The sequence below is a fragment of the Hemibagrus wyckioides genome, linkage group LG11 (genome assembly GCF_019097595.1).
Source record: "Hemibagrus wyckioides isolate EC202008001 linkage group LG11, SWU_Hwy_1.0, whole genome shotgun sequence".
Classification (NCBI taxonomy): domain Eukaryota; kingdom Metazoa; phylum Chordata; class Actinopteri; order Siluriformes; family Bagridae; genus Hemibagrus; species Hemibagrus wyckioides.
In genome coordinates this window covers 33,245,852-33,273,351 of record NC_080720.1, presented here as the reverse complement: position 1 = coordinate 33,273,351, position 27,500 = coordinate 33,245,852, and the positions used below count along the sequence as shown (strand labels likewise).

Genomic DNA, 27,500 nt, shown 5'->3' with positions numbered 1-27,500 from the left:
ACGTAATTCAAAATAAACTTCAAATCCATCGGAGACAAACACTCAAAGACACACACACACACTCCCCTATCGCAGAACATCTATAAGGATAAGCGAGAGAGAGAGAGAGAGAAAGAGAGAGAGAAAGAAAAGATAAGAAAGAAATTTGTACTTCTCGATCAGGTCCAGTGTGACTCCAGGCACAAGCTTGGCGCTTTTCTGCATACAAAACCTGCAGAGAGAGAAAGACAGTGTGTGTTTAGTGACACGCACACACACACACATGCACACACACACACACGCACACACACACACACATTCTTAAAGATGCGTGTCAACCATATAGTGATTTAATACAATTCTATTTAGAACTGTTTCAATGCGATCCAATACAACAGATGTTCAAACGTGACTGGCCACGCCCACGTCGCTGTGACTGACACACACACACACAGTGTAAAGAGATTCTGTGAAATTAAAGGATTAAATCTAGAGCCTGAGCCTGAATCTCGATCTGATCTAAAGTGTGTCTCAGTCAGAATGTTTGCACTCGTATGAACATTCACGTCAGGAAGGTTTATCAATCCCACAGAGTTCTCCTCCGTGACTGGATCACCGTCTGATCTCACAGGAGGCTGAAGAAGTTCAGCGTCACTCCCGGTAACACGGCTGCACCGACAGGAAAATAATCAGACACAGCGTCTGGTATAATCACCTCAAACTAAACTGCTGGTGCTTCAGGTGTCACAGAACGAGAGACTCCTGAGCTCCAGGAAACATCTCTGTACTGCTCACATCAGATCAGATCCCATCACATCACATCAGATCAGATCCCATCACATCACATCAGATCCCATCACATCACATCAGATCCCATCACATCACATCAGATCCCATCACATCACATCACATCAGATCCCATCACATCACATCCTATCACATCTCATCAGATCAGATCAGATCCCATCACATCAGATCACATCACATCAGATCCCATCACATCACATCACATCAGATCCCATCACATCACATCAGATCCTATCACATCACATCTCATCAGATCAGATCAGATCCCATCACATCAGATCACATCACATCACATCAGATCCCATCACATCACATCAGATCCTATCACATCACATCTCATCAGATCAGATCCCATCACATCACATCACATCAGATCCCATCACATCACATCCCATCAGATCAGATCCCATCACATCACATCAGATCCCATCAGATCACATCAGATCCCATCACATCAGATCCCATCACATCACATTCCATCAGATCCCATCACATCACATCCCATCAGATCCCATCACATCCCATCAGATCCCATCCCATCACATCACATCACATCACATCAGATCCCATCGCATCACATCAGATCCCATCACATCACATCACATCAGATCCCATCCCATCAGATCCCATCAGATCCCATCACATCACATTCCATCAGATCCCATCACATCACATCCCATCAGATCCCATCACATCACATCAGATCCCATCCCATCACATCCCATCACATCCCATCACATCAGATCCCATCCCATCACATCAGATCCCATCAGATCAGATCCCATCCCATCACATCACATCCCATCCCATCCGATCCCATCAGATCCCATCACATCACATCAGATCCCATCACATCACATCAGATCCCATCAGATCAGATCCCATCCCATCACATCCCATCCCATCAGATCCCATCACATCACATCAGATCCCATCACATCACATCAGATCCCATCAGATCAGATCCCATCACATCAGATCCCATCAGATCCCATCACATCAGATCCCATCACATCACATCAGATCCCATCAGATCAGATCCCATCACATCTCATCAGATCAGATCAGATCCCATCACAACTCATCAGATCAGATCCCATCAGATCTCATCAGATCACATCACATGACATCTAATCACATCAGGTCAGATTAGATCACATCCCAACACATCAGATCAGATCTTTCCATCATAACAGATCATAACTAAATGAATCCCAGATTTTTATTTTATCTGGATCAGAATGAACTGGGAATAAAAGCAGGAGGTCTGCAGGAACACCATCGATACACAGCGGCAACGACTTCAGGAATCATTTCAATGGGAATGTATCAGGCAAAAAAAAATTTTCCTTTACAATCTGATAATCAGATCAGAGATCAGAATGTTTCACCTCTTTTTGAGAGACTGATCTAATGTCACTAATCTCAAGCTGTGTAGCAGATCCCTCACCTACAGCTTTCTGCAAACATCCCATACCACAAGCTCTACCTCTGACTCCTGGATCACTGAACCACACGGACATCAATCCCCTGATCAAACCCCTCCACCAAGTCCAGCTACTTAATTCTGACAGGCCAGAAGTATGCGCACTCGGTCCACTTGTCCGTGTCCACCTTCTGTCCTCCGGCTCTGTTCTGCACAGGAAGTGATTTGAGGCAGAAGTTTTTCTCCCACTTCATTTCCAGCTCTGATCAAATCTTCTGCTAACTAACGTGATCAAGATTCCTCTATTTATAATTTATACAAAAACATCAATATCCTGAAACTCGGTAACCCACACACACACACACACACACACACACACAAAACACAGGCCTCGGAAGAGCTGACCAACAGGCTGTAATGCCAACGGACAAATTAACCACAGTGTGTGTGTGTGTGTGTGTACGTGTGTGTGTACGTGTGTGTGTGAATAATATAATAATGTCTGCCACCAATTTTGCTTAGCGAAAATATCTAATAAATACACAAAACGTGTTATTTAATCACTTAAAATAATAAATTCATCATGTTTCATGTCATAAAAATGTGCGTCTACAGAACACATTTTCTGTATTACTTCTTTTTTAAATAAAATGATAGTGGACTCAAATCGAGCAGAAATAGTGCACTAGGTACTGAGCAGGTGTAGGGAATAGGAAGCCATGCTGGATACAGCCTCAGTGTGTGGAGAGGACTGTTACACAAACAAACAAACAAACAAACCAATCAACCAACAAACAAGCATTAATAATGAAGGATTAATAATAATAAAAAAATAATAATAAAATAAAAAATGTCAGCTGCTTGTATTGTCAGTAGTATGCAAGTAATTAATATGCAAATTTATTTAAATAGTATGCATGGAAATACTTACATTACTTAATATTAATGATTTAAATATAATGAAATTCTGATCATTAGGCTGCTGGATATATATATATATATACAGTGAGTGTGTGTGTGTTTTACCAGCGAAGGGCGATTTTGATGGGCGTGGTCAGGCAGGAGGTGAACAGGTCAGCAGGGAGGTCAGGGTTCATGGGCAGGAGCTCGTTAGCTTCACACGCTGCCAGCTGGATGCAGTTCTTCATGGATGGAGGGAGGGGCATCTGCGCCAGAGGGTGGTTTGGGTTTATCGCCGCCACCTGCTGGGCGAAAGAGGCGTGGCTGTGAGAGTGTGTGCGTGTGTGTGTATTCCTGCAGCTGCTGTTAAAAGCTGGATACTGATTGGTTAGGATTGGATTGTTGTTTGTGTATACACGCTAATACGGTGTCGTTGCTATAGTAACAGCTCATACGCAGACGTGCACGGCGGACGCTCGGCGCAACTGATGATTAATATTTTAAAAATGTGTTGAATAAAGTAAAAGCTGCTAGTGGTGTGATTCTGTTGTTGTTTTTTGAGACGTTTATTTGACTTTTCTGGATGCAGTCTCTCTCTGTGAGACACTCTGTGTGTGTGTGTGTGTGTGTTGTGAAGTACACGGACGTCTGCATTCCTGCAGCTGCTATTTGTAATAATGCATAAATAATTTCTTAACTAGTAAACCTACGACCTCCAAACCTGCTGTATCCAGAACGAGCTCATCTGCAACTCTTATTTATTTATTTATTTATATCTTTTAGTGTCAGAAAAAACAAAACAAAAACAAAAACAAACGAAACAAATTGGTCAGAGTTTCGCTTGTAAGGCTAAAAGATAGATAACGCTAATCAGCAGAACTGCAAGCTCAGTAATTGTTGTAATTATTATTATATTATTATTAATATGCTAATGTCAGCATAGCTCTGCGCAGCTCTGGCTTGTCGATGAGTTTCTGTGCTAATCCACTCTCGTCTCTGCCTCATTATTTACACAGTGAAAGTCGGAGGGTTTAATATCCATGTCAGAAATGTTTTCCACTGAAGAAGCTCCATGGCAACAGTGCATCTGAACAAATAAATAAATAAACAAACAAACAAATAAAACTTCTTACACTCTAGCGCTGACACTGGGATATCATTTAAACACCGCAAGCAGGGTTTTAACATCAGTGCTAGTCACTACATGACAACTTGCCCCCCCCCCCCCAACACACACACACACACACAAGCTTTATCAGAGTTTGTTAACACGGAGATGTCGGTTTTTCTCGGGTGTCACACAGCTCTGATGGTAAACGCCCCCAAATAATGAATATGCAAATTAGATTATGCAAAAAACCTTGCATTAATTAACACAAGCATATTTTTTATATCACACACACGTTTATCAGGGAGGTGTGGCGTTTAATTAGTGTGAAGATGTGACAGTAACTCCTCTCACACACACACACAGCAGCAGCAGTTGAACTGATTCCAGATGTGTGTATAAACAACTGGAGGAGAAGAGCAGGAGTGAGTCTCTCTCTCTCTCTCTCTCTCTCTGCTGTCTTGTGTTGTTTAAGTGTTATTGATGAGTGGAGAGATGAGCTCTTGCTCTTTTCCACTCCATCACCCTCACTCTCTCCATCACTGTGTGACCCCTGTAAGGAGTGTAAGGAGTTTGGGTTTAATTTAAATCTGACTGACAGAGAGGAGAGAGAGAGAGAGAGAGAGACAGAGAGACTGAGCGAGAGACTGAGACTGATCCAGTGTGTGTGTGTGTGTGTCTTCAGTGTGTGTGTGTGTGTGTGTGTGTGTGTGTGTCTGACCTCCAGCTCCTGCTCTCTCTGCAGTGCAAACTGTTTGAAGGACTTGACGATGATCCCGGCATTGGAGCAGTCATACACAAAGATAGACGGACTCCCCATCCACGTCTGGAGGTCATAGATGGACAGAGGGATGTACTGAGTGTAGTTCTGAAAGAGAGAGAGAGAGAGAGAGAGAGAGAGAGAAAGAGAGAGAGAGAGAGAGAGAGAGAAAGAGAGAGAGAGAGAGAGAGAGAGAGACAGAGAGAGAGAGAGATTAGATCTCTATCATGTTCACTACATCACTGCTGTAATCAGAACAGGTGTGTTTATTGTGGGTCAGAAAAGTGGGAATAAGAAGGATGAAGAGATGGACAGAATGACAAGACGGAAGAGTGAAAGAGGAGGACAGATGGAGAAATTGTTTGTGTGGGTGTGTGTGTGTGGGAGAGAGAGAGAGAGAGAGAGAGAGAGAGAGAGAGGGAGTGAGTGTGTGTGTATATGTGTGTGTGTGTGTACCTTGTTAAAGACCCAGATCTCTCCATTGACCGTGGGTCGGGGAACGCCGTGTCCGTTGTAGTGGAACAGGACGCGCTCCTCTTTAGCGTTCCTCCTCAGAGATGTACACAGCTTCTTCACCTCGTCCACTGTGGGGTCTAAACTCTGCTTATAGCGCGCCTGGTGGACGGAAGACAACACAACACCTTACACAAACACGCTAATCACGCTAATCTGCAGGTTTACTTCCACAACATGACCCCATAAAGATCCCATTACTGTGAGGGATTATTCAAATAACGGCCAGAATCAACTAATAATAATAATAATAATAATAATAATAATAATACAACAACAATAATAATAAGCAGTTTAATTGTTTATCTTGTTCCCCACTGATTCTCCTAGAAAAAAAGTCTGAAATAAAATCCAACACCAGGAGAGAAAATGTGACGCATTAGATTTAATAATCAGATCTGATTCTAATCTGATCACAAGAAATAATCTATACATGTCTCTTAAGAGGCGTCCTCACGTTGCCTAGCAACAGCGCTCTGTCCACTTCAGGACACCAGAACCTCAGGTTTAATGAGAAGGAGAGACGAACTTCGTTAGCCATGAGAGACAGAGAGTGAGTGGGAGAGAGAGAGGGGGGGGGGAGAGCGCGGGGGGGTGTAAAAGTTGTTGTGATGTAAATAAAGTGTGATTTACTTGGCAGTGACGTGGGGTGACGTTGCGGTGAGACTTTTTTATTTCGGGAGATTTGAGAATAGAAAGGTGTCGATATGGTCAGTTGGTCAGTCATTCGGTCAGAGAGACAAACAGCTCCAGGAAGCTGCTGAATAATAACACAGGCAGACGAGCGTGAGTGTACTTCCAGAGCACTTAGCGGGAGTGTGTGTGTGTGTGTTCTCTGGTTGGTTGGTCAGTGACGATACAGTAATGGACACAGACAGCAGGAGCAGATGATGTTCCACATCCGGATAATAATCGATGGAATGACTTTTACCAGCTCGATGATTCACTTCCTGTGTGTTTAATCATTCCTTCATCTGTTCATCCGGAATTCCGAAACATGAACTCAGAAACTTAATAATGCTAATAAACAAACAAACCAACAAACAAATAAATAAATAATGAGTGAGAAGCAAAAAAAAAAAAAAGATGAGAAGAAGGAACGAATCGTGGAAGAAATCCGTTCTGAAATCGGACCGGCTCCAGTTCGCTAGCTCACTACAAATGCACTCCTGGGTTAACGTTAGCTCTCAAGCTTATATTAGCATCGTCACCGATACCTTAAGAGCGGATTATTGCTGGATTAGCCGTCAGATGCTAGCATTCCGACTAAAATCTACTTTATGCATGTGTCTCCTCTTAAAATGCTGCAAACTGTGATATCTGAGCCAATAGAAAACAAGGGGCGGGGCTTTGATCTACTTGTTCTGCTGAAAAAAAAACTCAGTGACAAAGTGTTAATACATAATAAGTCTAAAAAGTGCGCTAGCTAGCTAAAGCGACCGCTATATGTATTTTCTAAAACTTCAGTGAGTATCAGTTACTGAGGTGTTAGAAATGATATTAAATACAGTGATGTTGCCTAGCAACAGGGAGCCCATGTGCTAACGAGAGGCGGAGTTTATGTTAATCCAATCCAGTTAGCCTTTTTATTCTTATTTTCTAACATAAAACACTACAAGCTCCACCCCCACAAAAGTGGTGGACGGAATGGCACAAACTATTAACCGTTAAATTATTTATGCTAGCTACGTTAGCAAATCTTAGCACGGAAGAACAAAAATGATTTCATTTTATGCTAAGTGTGTGTTTATAGTGAGCAAATCGGCGATCAACGGGAAGAGATATAACTCCGCCCCTTCAATCCACAATCACCTAACACCGACACATAAAACGTAAACGATGACATCCGTTATAACACGACTCGCCCGTGAACAACCGAGATAAAGGACGAAGCTATCGTCTTACGCTAACGGGTTACGCCAATCGGCTGTGTTCCAGTCCAGATGGAGGGCGTCTGGTTCTGTGCTACAGGAGCGAGAGCGGAATAAGATTAACCCGAGCTTAAATGGAGCCGTTATTAACTTAGCGAGCAGGATGAGACGAGCTCCAACATGAAACGTGTTATCCGAGAGGAGACGATGGATGAGGAGATAACTTCCTCAGGTAGTGTGTGTGTGTGTGTGTGTGGGTGTGGGTGCGCGTGTGTGTGAAGAGGCTTTACATAGATCTGCAGTCTCTCAGAAGACTTCACACCCTCTCAGGTTCTCTCTCACAGGTATCACCCTCACCAAAATCCCTCACATTTCTCTCACTTTCTTTCCTGCGTCTCTCCTCAGAACCTTCCAGAAACACTGAGCAGCCCTGGGCTCATATTCACCCCGAAGACGGAGAAGGTTTACGTGAACCGTGGCAATAACGATAATGGGAAGACACGATATATTACGTGTAAATAATTGAAGAAAGACGAAAGATTAAATATTCATGAGAAAGCCTGACATTTGCTTTTATGCCGTACATTACAGTGATACTGAGGAGGCTTACGACTGGAGAAAAGTGCAATACAAAGTTTATTACAAGCGCTGCAATTTAATACGGGGAGCCGTTAACACCGCCACGCCCACGGCACCCGAGTCACACGTGATCACGTGCATGACGACGCCTGGGGAAGGTTTTAGAAGAAGAACAGTCTCGCGCTCATGACATCAGACGGTAAACAGGAGTGAATCAGCGCTTCTGTGCATTCATCTGACGCTAAATTATGAAATATTAGCTAGGAATATAAGCTATATATATCATAAATATTAGCAAGGAAACAGCGTTAAATGAACGCGCTAGTCACACAGACGGCGGGTTAGAAAGTATTGCTGTATTTAACTCACCAATCACCTAATAATACACACATTTTAGCGACGCTCAGGTTAGCTAACCGGTAATCCCTAGTTAATTACATTGAAACAAATGTTTTGTAAAGGCAATAAAAGGCTTTATTTACTAACCAGGTTTATTTCTGTTTAAAGCGTAAGGAGTGTTTTAGTGTTAAAAAAGAAAAAAAGAAAAGAAAAAGGCAGCTCTGTTACCTTTCCTACTGTGACATTACTGCAGAAAAACCTGAGAAATCTCTCACAGAAGGGGAAAAAATAATCATACAATAGTCGATGAGTCAAATCACAACACACACACACACCAGGTTTATTGTGAGGGAGTGAGAAAAAAGTTGCTGGTTTCCGTGGTAACAAGGCACCATAGCTTTAACACTCTTTTCTCTGGACCTGAGAGTGAACAGGGAGAGAGAGAGAGAGAGAGAGAGAGACACAGACAGACAGACAGAGAGAAAGAGACAGACAGAGAGAGAGAGAGAGAGAAAGAGACAGACAGACAGAGAGAGAGAGACAGAGTGTGAGACAGACAGAGAGTGAGACAGGGAGGGAGAGAGACAGAGACAGAGACTCAGTGGAGAAGCTCAGTGGAGAAAATGCTCATGATATTCCTGTGAGAAACTTGTTTCCCAAAACACCAAACAGTGACTGATCCAGAGATGAAACAGAGACGGGAATGTTTTCGGAATTAAATAAAGGAAACATCACAATAACACAGTTAATATTCCCTACAGTTCATCGTTCCATACACTTCATTGTATTCTGGACTTCAGAATTCTTTACACTCTGGCTTTTCCAACACATCCATATTCCCGACACTCCGGCTTTCCTTACACTTCCATATTCCCCACACTCCGGCTTTCCTTACACTTCCATATTCCCCACACTCCGGCTTTCCTTACACTTCCATATTCCCCACACTCCGGCTTTCCTTACACTTCCATATTCCCCACACTCCGGCTTTCCTTACACTTCCATATTCCCCACACTCCGGCTTTCCTTACACTTCCATATTCCCCACACTCCGGCTTTCCCAACACTTTTGTATTCCTGAAACGCCGGCTGTTCCAATACGTCCGCAATCCGGTGACATCACTGTGTGAGTTGAATCGTACAAACACACCCGAACATAAACAAACAAACAAACAAACAAACAAACAAATATGAAACAGAAGACATCACAGCATCACCTGTGACTGGAAACTAATATTACACTAACACATTTCTGCTCCTCACCATGACATTAGAAAAACTGACTGGATTTTATATACATTTATATATATATTCTGTGTGTGTGTGTGTGTGTGTGTGTGTGTGTAACAGCAGGAGAGGAGGTGAGATGTCTCTGCCTCGGCTTTTACAATGCCCTACATCTTACTGCAGTCTGTTGCTTGCTTACACACACACACACACACACACACACACACATTGTCCTGCTGTTATTGACACACTGTGTGAGTGTGTGTGTGTGTGTGTGTGTGACTAAGTGCTAAGTGTAAGTGTTATGTAATTGGCTGCAGAATGAAGAGGACTTGTGTCAGTCAGTGTGCAACTACACACACACACACACGCACACACACACACACACACTCCCTCTCTCTGTCCTTTCACACACTCCTCTAGTCTCATTGTCTCACACACACGCCTTATGTGCAGATGATTATATAATCCTCCCGCAGGACGGCTGCTCCTCGCGCTGTGTATGAAATGCGAATAAAGTTTGCTAAACACCATGCTAACAGTCTGAATCTCTCTCTCTCTCTCTCTCTAACACACAACTAATTATCTGTATCCCAGCTAATTATCTGTGATTAGCACACTGGACTTGCCGTTTGTTAAAGAATCTTGTGGGAATCAGACACAGAATTTAATAAAGCAGAGTCACACAGCCCCGATGCTAAGCTAACAGCTGTGTTACGATATACTCATTTTTGTACATCAGACTCCCTTCAGGAGAAAATGCTGCTTAGATAAATTAGCGAGTTAGTAAAAAGCTCCTAATATAATTTCTGAGGCAAGCATTAGCCATATTTCAGTTAGATTCTTAGCTGCAGTTACATTAGACAGCTTGTGATAGCCTCCTGAGGTAATTTTAGCTGTAGTTAAGTTAGCCATCTAGCAAAACACCTCCTGAGGTAATTTATCCTGAGGTAATTTCAGCTGTATTTGTTCTGCAGGAAGTAACCGCCTTCTAAGTAATATCTTCGCTGTTGTTAAGCTAGCTATCTAATGATAATCTCCTGAGGTAATTTTGGCTGTAGTTAAGTAAGCTAGCTATTAATAACCTCCTGAGGTCATTTTTCTTGAGGTAGTATTTATGCTAGCCAGGTTTAAAAAAAAAACCCTCTTGTGGTAATTTTAGCCGTATTACATTTAGCCAGCTAGTAATAACCTCCTGACATAACTTTAGATGTAGCTAAGTGAGCTAGCTATTAATAACCTCCTGAGGTAATTTTAGCAGTAGTTTTGTATGCTAGCTATTAATAACCTCCTGAAGTAATTTTCCTTGAGGTAATGTTAGCTATATTTATGTTAACCAGTTAGTAATGACCTCCTGAGGTACATTTAGGTATATTTATGTTAACCAGTTAGTAAGTTAGTAGTAGTAAGTGGTAATTGCTTTAGCTGTAATTAGGATAAGTAGTTAATAATAATTCCAGAGGTAAATTTTTTTTAGCTGTATTTGTTAGCTAGCTAGTCATGACCTCCTGAGGGTATCTAATCAGACAGAATATTACAGCGATTATGTTTTAAATGTAATTACATCCCGCTGAATACAAAGATAGCAAAGACTCCAGTCTACACGGAGGAGAGAAGGAATTTTAAAAATCCCAGACAGAATGCGAGGGAAAAAGATGCTAGGGAAGAGGATGATGGGTAATATGAGTCAAGAACAGGAAGTGTGTGTCGTGTCCGGGTGTGAGTGTGTGAGCTTACACACACTGGGGGTTATTTATAGAACATGTGGTGATAAACGGGAGCCCAGAAATGCGTCTGTTCAAAAATATCACCAGCGCTATAGTATGTCCTCTATTTACGTCTCTGTGTGTGTGTGTGTGTGTGTGTGTGTGTGTGTGTGTGTGTGTGTGTTGATCCAATCTGATGGTATAAAATAACATATGGAATGCCAGATACCTCATTTATAACCTGATCAATGGCAGAGTAAAGAAACAACCCCTGCCTCTGTGTTCAGTCGATAAAAACACACTTTACTCCACTTATATATCAGAGATGAAGCTTCTGATGGTCTGGAAAATGCCAGAAGTCCATCCAGAGAGCACCATCCAGAGAAATCTGACCACATGACATATGAACTGGAATCAACTGGGACCAGATCACACGGCTTTGACCTTCTACAGAGAAAACAGGCTGATATTTAAAAACACAACAGTCGTGTAGATCGATCCTTCACGTCTACAGCACTTTAGCCTTACTGTATTATTTAGTCTCATTTTTTTAAACAAATACTGTGAAATTTTTTTAAAAATTTCTTTTAAGAAAAAAATTTAATAGACTTTTAATGTAGGCTTTTTTTAATAATTATTACAATTGTTCCAGCTTGGTTATTTTAGCTTAGCATAAAAAAATTGCAAAAAAAAGAAGATAGAAGAAACATAAAATGGAAAAAAACGCTATATTAAAAAAAAGTAGCTCAAAATATTTTAAATAAAAATTTATAAAAAAATAAATAAAGTAATAATAATTATTACAATTGTTCCAGCTTGGTTATTTTAGCTTAGCGTAACAAAATTGCAAAAAAAAAAAGATTATAAAGATTATAATATAATTATAATTATATATAAATATTTTAAATAAAAATTTATAAAAATAAATAAAGAAAATTTATGAATTAAATATCATTTATGAAAATTGTGTGATAGAAATAGAAATGTAAGCTTGCATTTAGAAGAAAAATATATAGCAAAAGACTTGAAAGTCTTTAATTCTTAAAGTAAAAATTTATATATATATAAAAAAAATCTTTTTAATGTTGCACTGATTTTTACTCTGTTATGAAAAAAATGTAAGTAAAAGCTTGTCCCTAATCATTGCATAATTGTAGTTTTTTTTTTTTTTTTTTTACATTTCAATAATGTTAAAGCAAACAAATTCTAAAGAATTTAATAAATATTCTGTGTAAAACTTTTGGCATTTTTTTTGTCAGGAAGCTCGCGCAGAACTGCATCAATAATGAACCCAACGTCTCTCTGTTTCTGTCTAACTCCTGCTCCTCTGTGAAACTCGCGGCTTTTATGGTAGCAAGATCTCGAGTTTACGGCCTTGACAGACGAAATCTCCCATTTTCTGAAAGAATTTATCGTAGACAGGAAGCCGTGATCTGAGGAATAAATAAGTCTGGCATCCAGCGCTCTATTGAGGCTTTCCTCAGAAACCTGACACTAAACGCATTACGGAGTGACCTTGAGACTTAAGTGCTGAGGAGGTAAAAAAATAAAAATAATAAAAATAATACAGTCAACATACCGCAAAGCTCCACGAAGAGAAAGAGCCGAGCCAAGACGGCTTCACACCAGCTTTCTCATTTCATTAATGTGGAATATATATATATATATATATATATATATATATATATATATATATATATATATATATATATATATATATATATATATGTAAAGGTAAAGGCATACAAGGGCACTTAGATTAAAGACAGTCACTTTATTTCAATAGAATTCACTCAGATGGATGGTTTTCAGTCTCCGAGTTAAAAGGATGCGATTTCTTTTCGTTGAACTTTGTGGAATTTGCATCATCAGCCAGGAACACGTCTGAGCTTGGTCTTGCAGAAGATTGCACAAGATCCAACTGCAGAAAGTGCATTCGATTCTCTAAAAAAAAGCCTCCTGATGTGGATCTAAAGAACGGCAGCAGCGCAGGATTCTGGTTAGCGACTGATGAGCGCTTCCGCTAGTCTAACAGGTTACGGTTTAACCAGTTTAACCGATATAGAGGTGTTTATTCTCCGACAAAACTTCATTCCCACTTCAGTCACAACAAATGCTCTTCTTCTTTACACGTGACTAGTTTTCCAGACATGTTTAATAATGTAGAACACCAGCAGGAATCCCAGTCCCAAAAATCATAGACATGGGCAAGTCTTCACCATGTACACATCCTCGTTTAATGAAAAACCTCAATTTTTATACCACTACATCTGTCTATCCATCACTCCAACCATCGCTCCATCCCAGGTGTTCATCACTATATTCATCCATGTATCTCCTAATCTGTTTATCCATCATCAAACAATAAAACATCTTTCTCCACCACTCCATTTTCATCCTCCCATCCCTCCATCCACTTACCTTTCTCTTTCAGCTTTTTCCATCTATTTATCCATCCACTCAAAGAACATTCGCATGACACTGGCGTGTCTTCACCATGCATGCATCCTCGTTTAACAAAAAAACTCTTTTATACTGCTACATCTGTCCATCCATCCATCCATGCATCTACTCATCCCACATCTATTGGTTCATCACTATATATAGCCATGTATCTCCTAATCTGTTTATCCATCATCAAACAATAAAACATCGTCCTCCACCACTCCATCCACTCAACTTTCTCTTTCAGCTTTTTTCATCTATCCATCCCTCCATCCACCCATCAGAGAACATCTGCAGTAATCCCAATCCCACAACCACGGGCGTGTCTTTACCATGTACGCATACACAAACACACTGCTTCATTCTAATTGTGATTAGTGAAGGGGGCGTGGCCTGGAAAAGTTCCTCATTACTAGGTCACATGACTGCATTGTACTGATGCTAGGAACTCCTTTTAAATATGGCCCTCGTTCTGAAACACCACCCAGAGTTATTTAGACTTCCACTGGCTGTAAAAACGACGGAGAGGATTATAATCCCAGAGATAATCTGATCTCATCACCTCACCTGAAGACGAGGAAGAAACCCGAATGAACATGAAGGCGTCTGGGTCTAAATCGCTCACAGGAGCATTTAATGGGCTTTCCGTGATAATTCAGCGAGTTCGATCACCGGTGATATCAAACACCTCGACTAACTGTGAAACCGTGACAACCCCGGTGCTAGCCGAGCACGCTAAGCTAACAAAGGATGATATTTTGGGTATTTTTTTTATTCTCAGTGGAGCAAATAAACAGCCTTCAGACACTGTGCTGTGGATCTGTTCAGCACACTGAGGTGATGATGGAACAACCGCACTGTCGCCAATCAACACCTGTCAGACCCACGCACACACACACACACACACACAATGACATCATTGTCGTCTGTCACTTGTGACACTGCGACTTGCAGCACAATGACATGTAGTGCGACACGTTCTGGAGCGAACCACTGCGCAAAAAAAAACCCTGGGAAATGTAGGATCTGGTTTCAGTGATGTCTTCTAAGCTCAAGTACACTCTACACCTCCGTCTTTCCATCTGTCTATCCATCCATCCACCCATCCATCCATCCGTCTGTCAGCTTTCCCCCTGAAATCTGTTTGTTGTTCTAGAACTGGATTTAATGATGTCTCAATAGACACATTCCTCTACCTCCGTCAATCTGTTTATCTGTCAGCAACCACTACATCTGTCCATCCATCACTCCATCCATCCATCACTCCATCCCACATGTTCATCTATTGTTTCATCACTATATTTAGCCATGTATGTCCTAATCTGTTAATCCATCAAACAAAAAAACATCTTTCTCCACCCCTCCATGTTCATCCACCCATCCCTCCATCCACTCATCTTGCTCATTCATCTTTTTTCCATCTATTCATTCATCCCTCCATGTAACACTCCATTTATCATTCCATACCTCTCAATCTACATTCATCCATCCTTCTATAAATTCATTCCTTCATCTCTCAGTCTAATTGAATATCCATCCACCTGGTTCATCCTTTCACTTTATATTTGTTCATCCATCTGACTAATTGTGCATCATCTTTCATCTACTCAAACATCTATCCATCCTTCCTTCCGTTTATTTATCTTGCAACCCTTCTATTCCTCTCATTCTACCTTCATCCCAGGAAACTGTCTATCCATCCATCCATCCATCCATCCATCCATCATGCTATAACTCTCAGTTTGCATCTTTCATCCTTTCTACCATCCTCCCATCTCTGAGTCCACTTCTCTATCCATCCCTTCATCCAGTTTATACTTGTCTGTTCAGTCATGCATCTTTACAATCTATTCATCTAACCATCCCTCTATCCATCAATCACTTAATCCATGGATCTATCCCTTCATCACTTCATCTCTCCCTCCGTCCAACCCCTTGTCTGTCATCACTGGTCCATCCCTCAATCATTCACACTGCGCCTCCATCTATTCACTTCTCCACTCATCCCACAGTCTGTTCATCACTCCATCCTGTAATGACCTCTGTACCATTTCATCTTTCCCTGGTTTCCAGCATCAAACCCGTCAGCACTGCGTCATCTTTACTGCCACGGCCAAGAATAAAGATTTTACAATAGGCTTAGAGAGTCATCAGTTCTTAATCATCCCTCTATCCCTCTTCTCTATCCCTCTCGCGCGCGCTTTCTTTCATCTCCACGGCGAGTTCAACATCCTTCATCTCTCCGTCTGTCTAAACCTTTATCCTGAGCTCAATGCACCAAATAATTACTGCGCATTAATGGAGTGTATGGGACAATACAAGAGAGAGAGTGTTTAACCAGTGAGATGAGTGGTATAGGAAATGGAAGTGAGAGAGAGAGATGAAAGAAAGATAGAGATTACTAGAAATTCTCTCCTGTTCTCTTCATAATCCTTAATTATGAGGGAAATTTCTCTCCATCACCACTTCTGAATGACCTTCTTGTGCGAGTGTGTGTGTGTGTGTGTGTGTGTGTGCATGCATGCATATGCAGAGATCACAGACTCTGACTTCTGATTGGTCGGAGAAATTCACTAGTTTTGATGATCAATACTGCAAATCTTTTTTATTTATTAAGAAAAAAAAAGAGTTTTTTTCCTGTAGCTAGTGCCCTAGAAAAAAATAGTGGACATAAAAGATGCCTACATCATCTCAGTTCATACAGAAACCCCAGAACACACTGCAAGAACGAGTACACACTGGGAATAACCACTCACATAAAGGAAGCTGATTAACATTTTAACATGAGACAGAGAGAGAGCGGGAGAGAGAGGGAGAGAGAGATAGTTTGAATGAATATGAGAGAGGGAGAGGGAGGGAGAGGGGGGAGAGAGAGAGAGAGAGAGACAGAGGGAGAGGGGGGGGGGTGACAGAGGGAAAGAGAGCAAGAGAGAAAGAAAAAGAGAGAGAGACTTGGTTATGAAGTCAGTTTGTTCCTGAACAATTCTTAGTACAAACACAATATTTTAAACTTTATAAAACTATTATAAAAATACAGAACAGTAAGATGCTGTGATCTGATTGGTCAAAAAAAAAATACACTCTGATCTGATTGGTTGAAAACATACACACAGGCACTGTGATGCACAAAGTTAGTTTCTTTTTATTATTATTATTTTATTATTTTTTTTAATTACAAGATGAAGCCATGCCTAATTTTGAGCTTCAGCTTGTTTAAAACTGTGATAGTTTGAATGAGTAAATAGATAGATAGATAGATAGATAGATAGATAGATAGATAGATAGATAGATAGATAAAACTCATCCACAAAGCCGTGGGTTAAAGTTACCGCAGTGTTTAAAGCTGCATTATTCTGAATTACTCCTCAGCAATTATCCTTTTTACTGCGTTAAAGAAAAGGCAACAGGCCAAAAATAATAAAGTCATGGAGAAAGCAAGAGGTTATTAAAATCTTCCCTGCCTCACGCTGAGCCTCGTCCTGAAGCACTCCCTCCGTTCTGTTCAAATAAATCCTCACCCTGTCCTTTTCTGCTTAATCTTCTCACAGAGCCTCCTGAAACGAATGGGGGAACCTGCTGAAGAGGTGTAACATGAGGAGGTGTAGAGTCAGGAGGTGTAGCATCATGGGGTGTAGTGTCAGGAGGTGTAGCATCATGGGGTGTAGAGTCAGGAGGTGTAGCATCATGGGGTGTAGAGTCAGGAGGTGTAGCATCATGGGGTGTACTATCAGGAGGTGTAGCATCATGGGGTGTAGAGTCAGGAGGTGTAGCATCATGGGGTGTAGTGTCAGGAGGTGTAGCATCATGGGGTGTAGAGTCAGGAGGTGTAGAGTCAGGCGGTGTAGCATCATGGGGTGTAGAGTCAGGAGGTGTAGAGTCAGGAGGTGTAGCATCATGGGGTGTAGTGTCAGGAGGTGTAGCATCATGGGGTGTACTATCAGGAGGTGTAGAGTCAGGCGGTGTAGAGTCAGGAGGTGTAGCATCATGGGGTGTAGAGTCAGAAGGTGTAGCATCATGGGGTGTAGTGTCAGGAGGTGTAGAGTCAGGAGGTGTAGCATCAGGAGGTGTAGAGTCAGAAGGTGTAGCATCATGGGGTGTACTATCAGGAGGTGTAGAGTCAGGCGGTGTAGAGTCAGGAGGTGTAGCATCATGGGGTGTACTATCAGGAGGTGTAGAGTCAGGCGGTGTAGAGTCAGGAGGTGTAGCATCATGGGGTGTAGAGTCAGAAGGTGTAGCATCATGGGGTGTAGTGTCAGGAGGTGTAGAGTCAGGAGGTGTAGAGTCAGGAGGTGTAGCATCAGGAGGTGTAGAGTCAGAAGGTGTAGCATCATGGGGTGTAGTGTCAGGATTGTGTAGTGTTGTGTGTGTTGTGGTGTTGTGTGTGTTGTGTGTTGTGTAGTGTTGTGTGTGTTGTAGTGTTGTGTGTGGTGTAGTGTTGTGTGTGTTGTGTAGTGTTGTAGTATTGTGTGTGTTGTAGTGTTGTGTGTTGTAGTGTTGTGTGTATTGTAGTGTTGTGTAGTGTGTTGTATAGTGTTGTAGTGTGTGTGTTGTGTGTGTTGTAGTGTTGTGTGTGTTGTAGTGTTGTGTAGTGTTGTAGTGTTGTGTGTGTTGTATGTGTTGTAGTGTTGTGTGTGTTGTGTAATGTGTGTGTTGTAGTGTTGTGTGTGTTGTGTAGTGTGTGTGTTGTAGTGTTGTGTGTGTTGTGTAGTGTTGTGTGTGTTGTGTAGTGTTGTGTGTGTGTTGTAGTGTGTGTGTTGTGTGTGTTGTAGTGTTGTGTGTGTTGTGTAGTGTTGTGTGTTGTGTAGTGTTGTGTAGTGTTGTGTGTTGTAGTGTTGTGTGTTGTAGTATTGTGTGTGTTGTGTAGTGTTGTAGTGTTGTGTGTGTTGTGTGTAGTGTTGTGTGTATTGTAGTGTTGTGTGTGTTGTGTGTGTTGTGTAGTGTTGTGTGTGTTGTGTAGTGTTGTGTGTGTTGTAGTGTTGTGTGTGTTGTGTAGTGTTGTGTGTGTGTTGTGTGTGTGTTGTAGTGTTGTGTGTGTTGTGTAGTGTGTGTGTGTTGTGTAGTGTTGTGTGTGTTGTGTAGTGTTGTGTGTGTTGTAGTGTTGTGTGTGTTGTAGTGTTGTGTGTGTTGTGTAGTGTTGTGTGTGTTGTAGTGTGTTGTGTAGTGTTGTGTGTGTTGTGTAGTGTTGTGTGTGTTGTAGTGTTGTGTGTGTTGTGTGTGTTGTGTAGTGTTGTGTGTGTTGTGTAGTGTTGTGTGTGTTGTGTAGTGTGTGTGTTGTAGTGTTGTGTGTGTTGTGTGTGTTGTAGTGTTGTGTGTTGTGTGTGTTGTGTAGTGTTGTGTGTGTTGTGTAGTGTTGTGTGTTGTAGTGTTGTGTAGTGTTGTGTGTGTTGTAGGGTTGTGTAGTGTTGTGTGTGTTGTGTAGTGTTGTGTGTTGTAGTGTGTGTGTTGTGTAGTGTTGTGTGTGTTGTAGTGTTGTGTGTTGTAGTGTTGTGTGTGTTGTGTAGTGTTGTGCGTGTTGTAGTGTTGTGTGTGTTGTAGTGTGTTGTGTAGTGATGTGTGTGTTGTGTAGTGTGTGTGTTGTAGTGTTGTGTGTGTTGTGTAGTGTTGTGTGTGTTGTGTAGTGTTGTGTGTTGTAGTGTTGTGTGTGTTGTGTAGTGTTGTGTGTGTTGTAGTGTTGTGTGTTGTGTAGTGTTGTGTGTGTTGTAGTGTTGTGTGTGTTGTAGTGTTGTGTAGTGTTGTGTGTGGTGTGTGTTGTGTGTGTTGTAGTGTTGTGTAGTGTTGTGTGTGTTGTAGTGTTGTGTAGTGTTGTGTGTGTTGTAGTGTTGTGTGTGTTGTGTAGTGTTGTGTGTTGTAGTGTTGTGTGTGTTGTAGTGTTGTGTAGTGTTGTGTGTGTTGTGTAGTGTTGTGTGTTGTAGTGTTGTGTGTGTTGTACTGTTGTGTAGTGTTGTGTGTGTTGTGTAGTGTTGTGTGTTGTAGTGCTGTGTGTTGTAGTGTTGTGTGTGTTGTGTAGTGTTGTGTGTGTTGTAGTGTTGTGTGTGTTGTAGTGTTGTGTAGTGTGTGTTGTGTGTGTTGTAGTGTTGTGTAGTGTTGTGTGTGTTGTAGTGTTGTGTGTGTTGTAGTGTTGTGTAGTGTTGTGTGTGTTGTAGTGTTGTGTAGTGTTGTGTGTGTTGTAGTGTGTGTGTTGTGTAGTGTTGTGTGTTGTAGTGTTGTGTGTGTTGTAGTGTTGTGTAGTGTTGTGTGTGTTGTGTAGTGTTGTGTGTTGTAGTGTTGTGTGTTGTAGTGTTGTGTTGTGTGTGTTGTAGTGTTGTGTGTGTTGTAGTGTTGTGTAGTGTGTGTTGTGTGTGTTGTAGTGTTGTGTGTGTTGTAGTGTTGTGTGTGTTGTAGTGTTGTGTAGTGTTGTGTGTTGTAGTGTTGTGTAGTGTTGTGTGTGTTGTAGTGTGTGTGTTGTGTAGTGTTGTGTGTTGTAGTGTTGTGTGTGTTGTAGTGTTGTGTAGTGTTGTGTGTGTTGTGTAGTGTTGTGTGTTGTAGTGTTGTGTGTGTTGTACTGTTGTGTAGTGTTGTGTGTGTTGTGTAGTGTTGTGTGTTGTAGTGCTGTGTGTTGTAGTGTTGTGTGTGTTGTAGTGTTGTGTGTGTTGTAGTGTTGTGTTGTAGTGTTGTGTGTGTTGTGTAGTGTTGTGTAGTGTTGTGTGTTGTAGTGTGTGTGTTGTAGTGTTGTGTAGTGTTGTGTGTGTTGTAGTGTTGTGTAGTGTGTGTGTTGTGTAGTGTTGTGTGTTGTAGTGTTGTGTTGTAGTGTTGTGTGTTGTGTGTGTTGTGTAGTGTTGTAGTGTTGTGTAGTGTTGTGTGTGTTGTAGTGTTGTGTAGTGTTGTGTGTGTTGTAGTGTTGTGTGTGTTGTAGTGTTGTGTAGTGTTGTGTGTGTTGTGTAGTGTTGTGTGTTGTAGTGTTGTGTGTGTTGTACTGTTGTGTAGTGTTGTGTGTGTTGTGTAGTGTTGTGTGTTGTAGTGCTGTGTGTTGTAGTGTTGTGTGTGTTGTGTAGTGTTGTGTGTGTTGTAGTGTTGTGTGTGTTGTAGTGTTGTGTAGTGTGTGTTGTGTGTGTTGTAGTGTTGTGTAGTGTTGTGTGTGTTGTAGTGTTGTGTGTGTTGTAGTGTTGTGTAGTGTTGTGTGTGTTGTAGTGTTGTGTAGTGTTGTGTGTGTTGTAGTGTGTGTGTTGTGTAGTGTTGTGTGTTGTAGTGTTGTGTGTGTTGTAGTGTTGTGTAGTGTTGTGTGTGTTGTGTAGTGTTGTGTGTTGTAGTGTTGTGTGTTGTAGTGTTGTGTTGTGTGTGTTGTAGTGTTGTGTGTGTTGTAGTGTTGTGTAGTGTGTGTTGTGTGTGTTGTAGTGTTGTGTAGTGTTGTGTGTGTTGTAGTGTTGTGTGTGTTGTAGTGTTGTGTAGTGTTGTGTGTTGTAGTGTTGTGTAGTGTTGTGTGTGTTGTAGTGTGTGTGTTGTGTAGTGTTGTGTGTTGTAGTGTTGTGTGTGTTGTAGTGTTGTGTAGTGTTGTGTGTGTTGTGTAGTGTTGTGTGTTGTAGTGTTGTGTGTGTTGTACTGTTGTGTAGTGTTGTGTGTGTTGTGTAGTGTTGTGTGTTGTAGTGCTGTGTGTTGTAGTGTTGTGTGTGTTGTAGTGTTGTGTGTGTTGTAGTGTTGTGTTGTAGTGTTGTGTGTGTTGTGTAGTGTTGTGTGTGTTGTAGTGTTGTGTAGTGTTGTGTGTTGTAGTGTGTGTGTTGTAGTGTTGTGTAGTGTTGTGTGTGTTGTAGTGTTGTGTAGTGTGTGTTGTGTAGTGTTGTGTGTTGTAGTGTTGTGTTGTAGTGTTGTGTGTTGTGTGTGTTGTGTAGTGTTGTAGTGTTGTGTAGTGTTGTGTGTGTTGTAGTGTTGTGTAGTGTTGTGTGTGTTGTAGTGTTGTGTGTGTTGTAGTGTTGTGTAGTGTTGTGTGTGTTGTGTAGTGTTGTGTGTTGTAGTGTTGTGTGTGTTGTACTGTTGTGTAGTGTTGTGTGTGTTGTGTAGTGTTGTGTGTTGTAGTGCTGTGTGTTGTAGTGTTGTGTGTGTTGTGTAGTGTTGTGTGTGTTGTAGTGTTGTGTGTGTTGTAGTGTTGTGTGTGTTGTGTAGTGTTGTGTGTGTTGTGTAGTGTTGTGTGTGTTGTAGTGTTGTGTAGTGTTGTGTGTGTTGTAGTGTTGTGTAGTGTGTGTGTTGTGTAGTGTTGTGTGTTGTAGTGTTGTAGTGTTGTGTTGTAGTGTTGTGTGTTGTGTGTGTTGTGTAGTGTTGTGTGTGTTGTAGTGTTGTGTGTTGTAGTGTTGTGTGTGTTGTAGTGTTGTGTAGTGTTGTGTGTGTTGTAGTGTTGTGTGTGTTGTAGTGTTGTGTAGTGTTGTGTGTGTTGTAGTGTTGTGTGTGTTGTAGTGTTGTGTGTGTTGTGTAGTGTTGTGTGTGTTGTAGTGTTGTGTGTGTTGTAGTGTTGTGTGTGTTGTAGTGTGTTGTGTAGTGATGTGTGTGTTGTGTAGTGTGTGTGTTGTAGTGTTGTGTGTGTTGTGTAGTGTTGTGTAGTGTTGTGTGTGTTGTGTGTGTTGTGTAGTGTTGTGTGTTGTAGTGTTGTGTGTGTTGTGTAGTGTTGTGTGTTGTAGTGTTGTGTGTGTTGTGTAGTGTTGTGTGTTGTAGTGTTGTGTGTGTTGTAGTGTTGTGTGTGTTGTAGTGTTGTGTGTGTTGTAGTGTTGTGTAGTGTTGTGTGTGTTGTAGTGTTGTGTAGTGTTGTGTGTGTTGTAGTGTTGTGTGTGTTGTGTAGTGTTGTGTGTTGTAGTGTTGTGTGTGTTGTAGTGTTGTGTAGTGTTGTGTGTGTTGTGTAGTGTTGTGTGTTGGTGTTGTACTGTTGTGTAGTGTTGTGTGTGTTGTGTGTTGTAGTGTTGTGTTGTAGTGTTGTGTGTGTTGTGTAGTGTTGTGTGTGTTGTAGTGTTGTGTAGTGTTGTGTGTTGTAGTGTGTGTGTTGTAGTGTTGTGTAGTGTTGTGTGTGTTGTAGTGTTGTGTGTGTTGTAGTGTTGCGTGTGTTGTAGTGTTGTGTAGTGTTGTGTGTGTTGTGTAGTGTTGTGTGTTGTAGTGCTGTGTGTTGTAGTGTTGTGTGTTGTGTGTGTTGTGTAGTGTTGTAGTGTTGTGTGTGTTGTAGTGTTGTGTAGTGTGTGTGTTGTGTAGTGTTGTGTGTTGTAGTGTTGTGTTGTGTGTGTTGTGTAGTGTTGTGTGTGTTGTAGTGTTGTGTGTTGTAGTGTTGTAGTGTGTTGTAGTGTTGTGTAGTGTTGTGTGTTGTAGTGTTGTGTGTGTTGTAGTGTTGTGTAGTGTTGTGTGTGTTGTGTAGTGTTGTGTGTTGTAGTGCTGTGTGTTGTAGTGCTGTGTGTTGTAGTGTTGTGTGTTGTAGTGCTGTGTGTTGTAGTGCTGTGTGTTGTAGTGTTGTGTGTGTTGTGTAGTGTGTGTGTTGTAGTGTTGTGTGTGTTGTAGTGTTGTGTAGTGTGTGTGTTGTGTAGTGTTGTGTGTTGTAGTGTTGTGTGTGTTGTAATGTTGTGTAGTGTTGTGTGTTGTAGTGTTGTGTGTGTTGTAGTGTTGTGTAGTGTTGTGTGTTGTAGTGTTGTGTGTGTTGTAGTGTTGTGTATTGTAGTGTTGTGTCTCTGAATCTCCGGCTGCGGTTAGAGAAAAGACTCTGATCGGTCATCCTCAATCCCATTAACACAAACCTCCTTAATGCCGTCCACTTACTCATATTTGTTCAGTAAATGTCATAAACAGCACTGTAGTGTGTGTGTGCGTGTGTGTGTGTGTGTGTGTGTGTGTGTGTGTGTGTGTGTGTGTGTGCGTGCGTGTGTGGCTGATTTTCTGGCAACCACTTCAGGAAAGACATCAGTGTGCACCACATCCCTCCCTCCAGCAGATGAAGGAAATAAAAAGCTTCCTCACTCCTACTAGCTCTATCTTCTCATCCACCTTCCTCTCACATCCTACTCTCTCCATCCCTTCATCCTCCATGCCACCATTCTCCATCCTCCCATCCTCTATCCATCCATCCTCCACCTCTCCATCCCTTCATCCTACACCCCTCCATGCCACCATCCTCCACCCATCAATCCCACAATCCTTCATATCACCATCCTCTATCTTCCATCCCTTCATCCTCCATCCAACCATCCTCCATGCCACAATCCTCTATTCCACCATCCTCCATCCCTGCATGCCACCACATCCTCCATCCCTCTATCCTCCATCCAACCACCCTACATCCCTACATGCCGCCATCCTTCATCCTCCATCCTCCACCCCTCTACCATCCATCTGCCACCCCACCAGCCTCCTCCCCACCATGCCGCTAGAACAGGGGTAGGCAAGTACGGTCCTAGAGAGCCGCAGTCCTGCAGATTTCAGCTCCAGCCCTGAAAAAAAAAAACCCTCACCTGCCTGTAGCTTTAGTAAACCTGAAGACCCTGATTAGCTTGTTCAGGTGTGTTTGATTAGGGTTGGAGCTGAACTCTGCAGGATTGTGGCTCTCTAGGACCGAACTTGCCTACCCCTGCTCTAGAACCTTTACCCATTTCCTAAACTGCTAAACTCTTCGGTTTATTCCTGCTGATATGACTCGCTGAGAACCTTCATCACCTGAATGTTGATGAAATCCACTGAAGCAGGCGTGTAACTTCACTCAGAATACCCCCCCCAGATCACTAAAAGGTTGCTGCAGAAATCCACGAAATCAATCCAGATATTCCATCAGAGACACGCCATCACTGTTCTGATTAAGAACGAGCCATTAGCGAGAGATCGCTCCCTAACGAGCTCACACGCTAATGGAAAGCAGTGCACATGATAACTGAGCGGTTAAAATCGAGTGATAAAAGGTTTCATTGGACCAATCAGAACAGTCCCTCACTCAGTCCCTCACCCACTTCCTGTTAACCTGCTGAACACACCACAGGATACAGTACAGGACTGACGGAGGAGTGCTTCCTGTGGGGTGTGACAGGGGTTAAGTGGAACTGAAGGGGGTGGGGGGGTGTTCAGAGAGAGAAGGAGGGGGGAGTAAAACTTGCGAAGATATAATGATCATCGATCTGTTAGTGATTAGAGACATCCTCAACTGAGCGTATTAAAATTTACTACAAGAGCTACGAGTCAACAGGGAGAAGGTGGGTGGGGGGGGGTGTCAGAGAGAGCTCTGATCTCTCTAGTGAAATCTAACATCAGAACCGAGATTATATATTAATAATTCATATCGACTATTTCACCAGAGGAAGTGGAAGAAGAAAAAAAAGGAAGGGCCACGGGGCTTTTAAACACCTAATATGTTTCTGTAAAGTCCAGCGTTTCCCACCTGCTGCATCAGTGTGTGTGTGTGTGTGTGTGTCTGTGTGTGTGTGTCCATTCTGCAGTGTCCTTTTTATTCCTGACAATAACACACACTAAGATTTATTTAATCATCATTATCATCATCATGATTTTTCCGGTGGAATCTGTATTTTCCGACTCTTGCTCCGGAGAATCGGAATGCTGTGGGATTTAAACTGCGCTCTGTTGCTGTGTGTCTGGATCTGGTTTCTGTCTCAGCTCTAAGTCACTGTAAAAGCATCTGATCAATAATTCATGGTAAATCTGTTGTTTTTCCTGAAAGCTGGACGAGATTTTAAACTATTTATTGTTGCGCGTCGTAGCGAGACGTCCACTGCGAGCCAGAGTAGTGCTCCTTATTTAATGCTGGACAGTAAAACGGCTACACACCGAGCTAATGCTGCTACTCTCACCTCCTAAATCTGCAGTACAGCCACAGCAGAGACACGCCCATGAGACAGAGACATGCCCACAGCAGAGACACGCCCATGAGACAGATACACATCCATGAAACAGACACGCCCATGAAACAGAGACACGCCCATGAAACAGAGACCCGCCCATGAAACAGAGGCACGCCCATGAAACAGAGACATGGTTATGAAACAGAGACATGCCCATAAAACAGAGGCACACATGAAACAGACACGCCCATGAAACAGAGACACGCCCATGAAACAGAGACATGCCCATGAGACAGAGATACGCCCATGAGACAGAGATACACCCATGAGACAGAGATACACCCATGAGACAGAGACATGCCCATGAGACAGAGACACGCCCATGTTACAGAGACTCACCCACGAAACAGGGAAGTGCCAACGAGACAGGGACACTCCCACGAGACAGAGACACACCCATAAGACAGTGACACGGCCACAGCAGAGACATGCCCACGAGACAGAGACAAACTCACCAGACAGAGACACACCCACAAAACAGAAATGCCCACAACACAGAGACACACCCATGAAACAGCGACACACCTACAACATAGTGAACTATTTAAAATAATTGAAAATACTTTTTTTGGAAGATAAGAACCCTTAACTAACCAATAATTCCTTACAAAACCCTTAAATATCTTTTTTTTATTAGTTACAAAATCCTTACTTCCCTTATGAAGCCATAGAGAACCCTTTCTAATGTCAGAACCCTTAATTATCCAGTTCTTATTCATATATAGAGCCTGTTTAACATCAGTCTACCTGGTAGACTCCATGGGTTCCTCAAGGGTTCTTCAGCTGTTCACTGAATAAGTAAGGGTTCTTAGCTTTATTTTAAAGGGGTCTATTTGGAACCCTTTCAGGTTGAGAAACACTAATTTATGAGGTTCTTCATATAACCTTGAAACTCGAGCAGCTTGTAAACAGTGTGCATTTCTCAACTAAACTTTTTACCGATTACCAAACAAAATCCAGAGAATGTTTTGACAGTGTGTGGAAACGTGCTGCATGTGCAGGAGGATCGAACGCTGGAGCACAACACAGTCAAAAGGAAAAAAACGGTGAAAATGTCAGAGAAGCAGCTGGCACACGAGAGGGTAAAGAGGGAAAGTGGAAAGAGAAAGAAATGTCGATGTACAATCAGTTTAGCAAAACAAGTCTGAGCTCAAGGGATGCAGTAGGGGTGGGTGGGTGTGTGTGTGTGTGTGTGTGTGTGTGTAGCAGCAGCTCAGATATAGTAAAACTACCTGCAGAATTGTACACTCTTGTTCTATACCAAAAACTATACAGTAAATGATATAAAACGATTTGTTACTGACCTGAAGCAATTCTGAAACACCGATAAGATTCAGTGAAGCACCGATATGATTCAGTGAAGCACCGATACGATTCAGTGAAGCACCGATATGATTCAGTTCAGCACCAATATGATTCATCATAAATATGATTCTGTTCAGCACAGATATGATTCAATTAAGCACAGATATGTTTCAGTTTATCACCAACATGATTCAGTTTAGCGCCAATATATTTCAATTTACCACAAACATGATTCAGTTCAGCACCGATATGATTCAGTTCATCAACATGATTTAGCTTAGCACAATATGATTCAGTTCATGACAGATATGATTCAGTTTAACACCAGTATGATTCAGTTCAGCGCTGATATAATTCAATTTAAAGAATCACAAATATGATTCAATTCATCACAATTATGATTCAGTGAATCACCAATTTGATTCAATTCATCATAGATAGGAATCAATGAATCAGAAATGTGATTCAGTTCATCACAGATATGATTCAGTTCATCACCAACATGATTCATTTTAGGACAAATCTGATTTAGTTTATCACAGACGTGATTCAGTTTAGCGCCAATAAGATTCAATTGATCACAAATATGATTCAGTTCATCACCAATATGATTCAGTTGATTAACAACATGATTCAGTTTAGCACCAATTTGATTCAGTTCATCATAAATGCGATTCAGTTCAGCTTTGATATGATTC

The 27,500-nt window shown here is 41.8% G+C and overlaps 1 protein-coding gene across 9 annotated transcripts in view; it reads right to left on the bottom strand.

Annotated features, from left to right (window-relative positions):
- The window catches only part of rptor (regulatory associated protein of MTOR, complex 1), a 90,030-nt gene that overhangs the window by 48,060 nt on the left and 14,470 nt on the right, over window positions 1–27,500 (bottom strand). For 6 of the 9 annotated variants that reach the window (XM_058402254.1, XM_058402256.1, XM_058402257.1 and 3 more), the window contains exons 5-8: window positions 5,437–5,595; window positions 4,942–5,088; window positions 3,239–3,417; window positions 152–211 (exon numbers count right to left, since the gene is read on the bottom strand). In XM_058402254.1, coding sequence (XP_058258237.1) covers window positions 152–211; window positions 3,239–3,417; window positions 4,942–5,088; window positions 5,437–5,595 — 545 coding nt within the window. The remainder of the gene's footprint in view (window positions 1–151; window positions 212–3,238; window positions 3,418–4,941; window positions 5,089–5,436; window positions 5,596–27,500) is intronic. The other 3 variants (XM_058402255.1, XM_058402258.1, XM_058402261.1) reach the window with 1 other exon arrangement.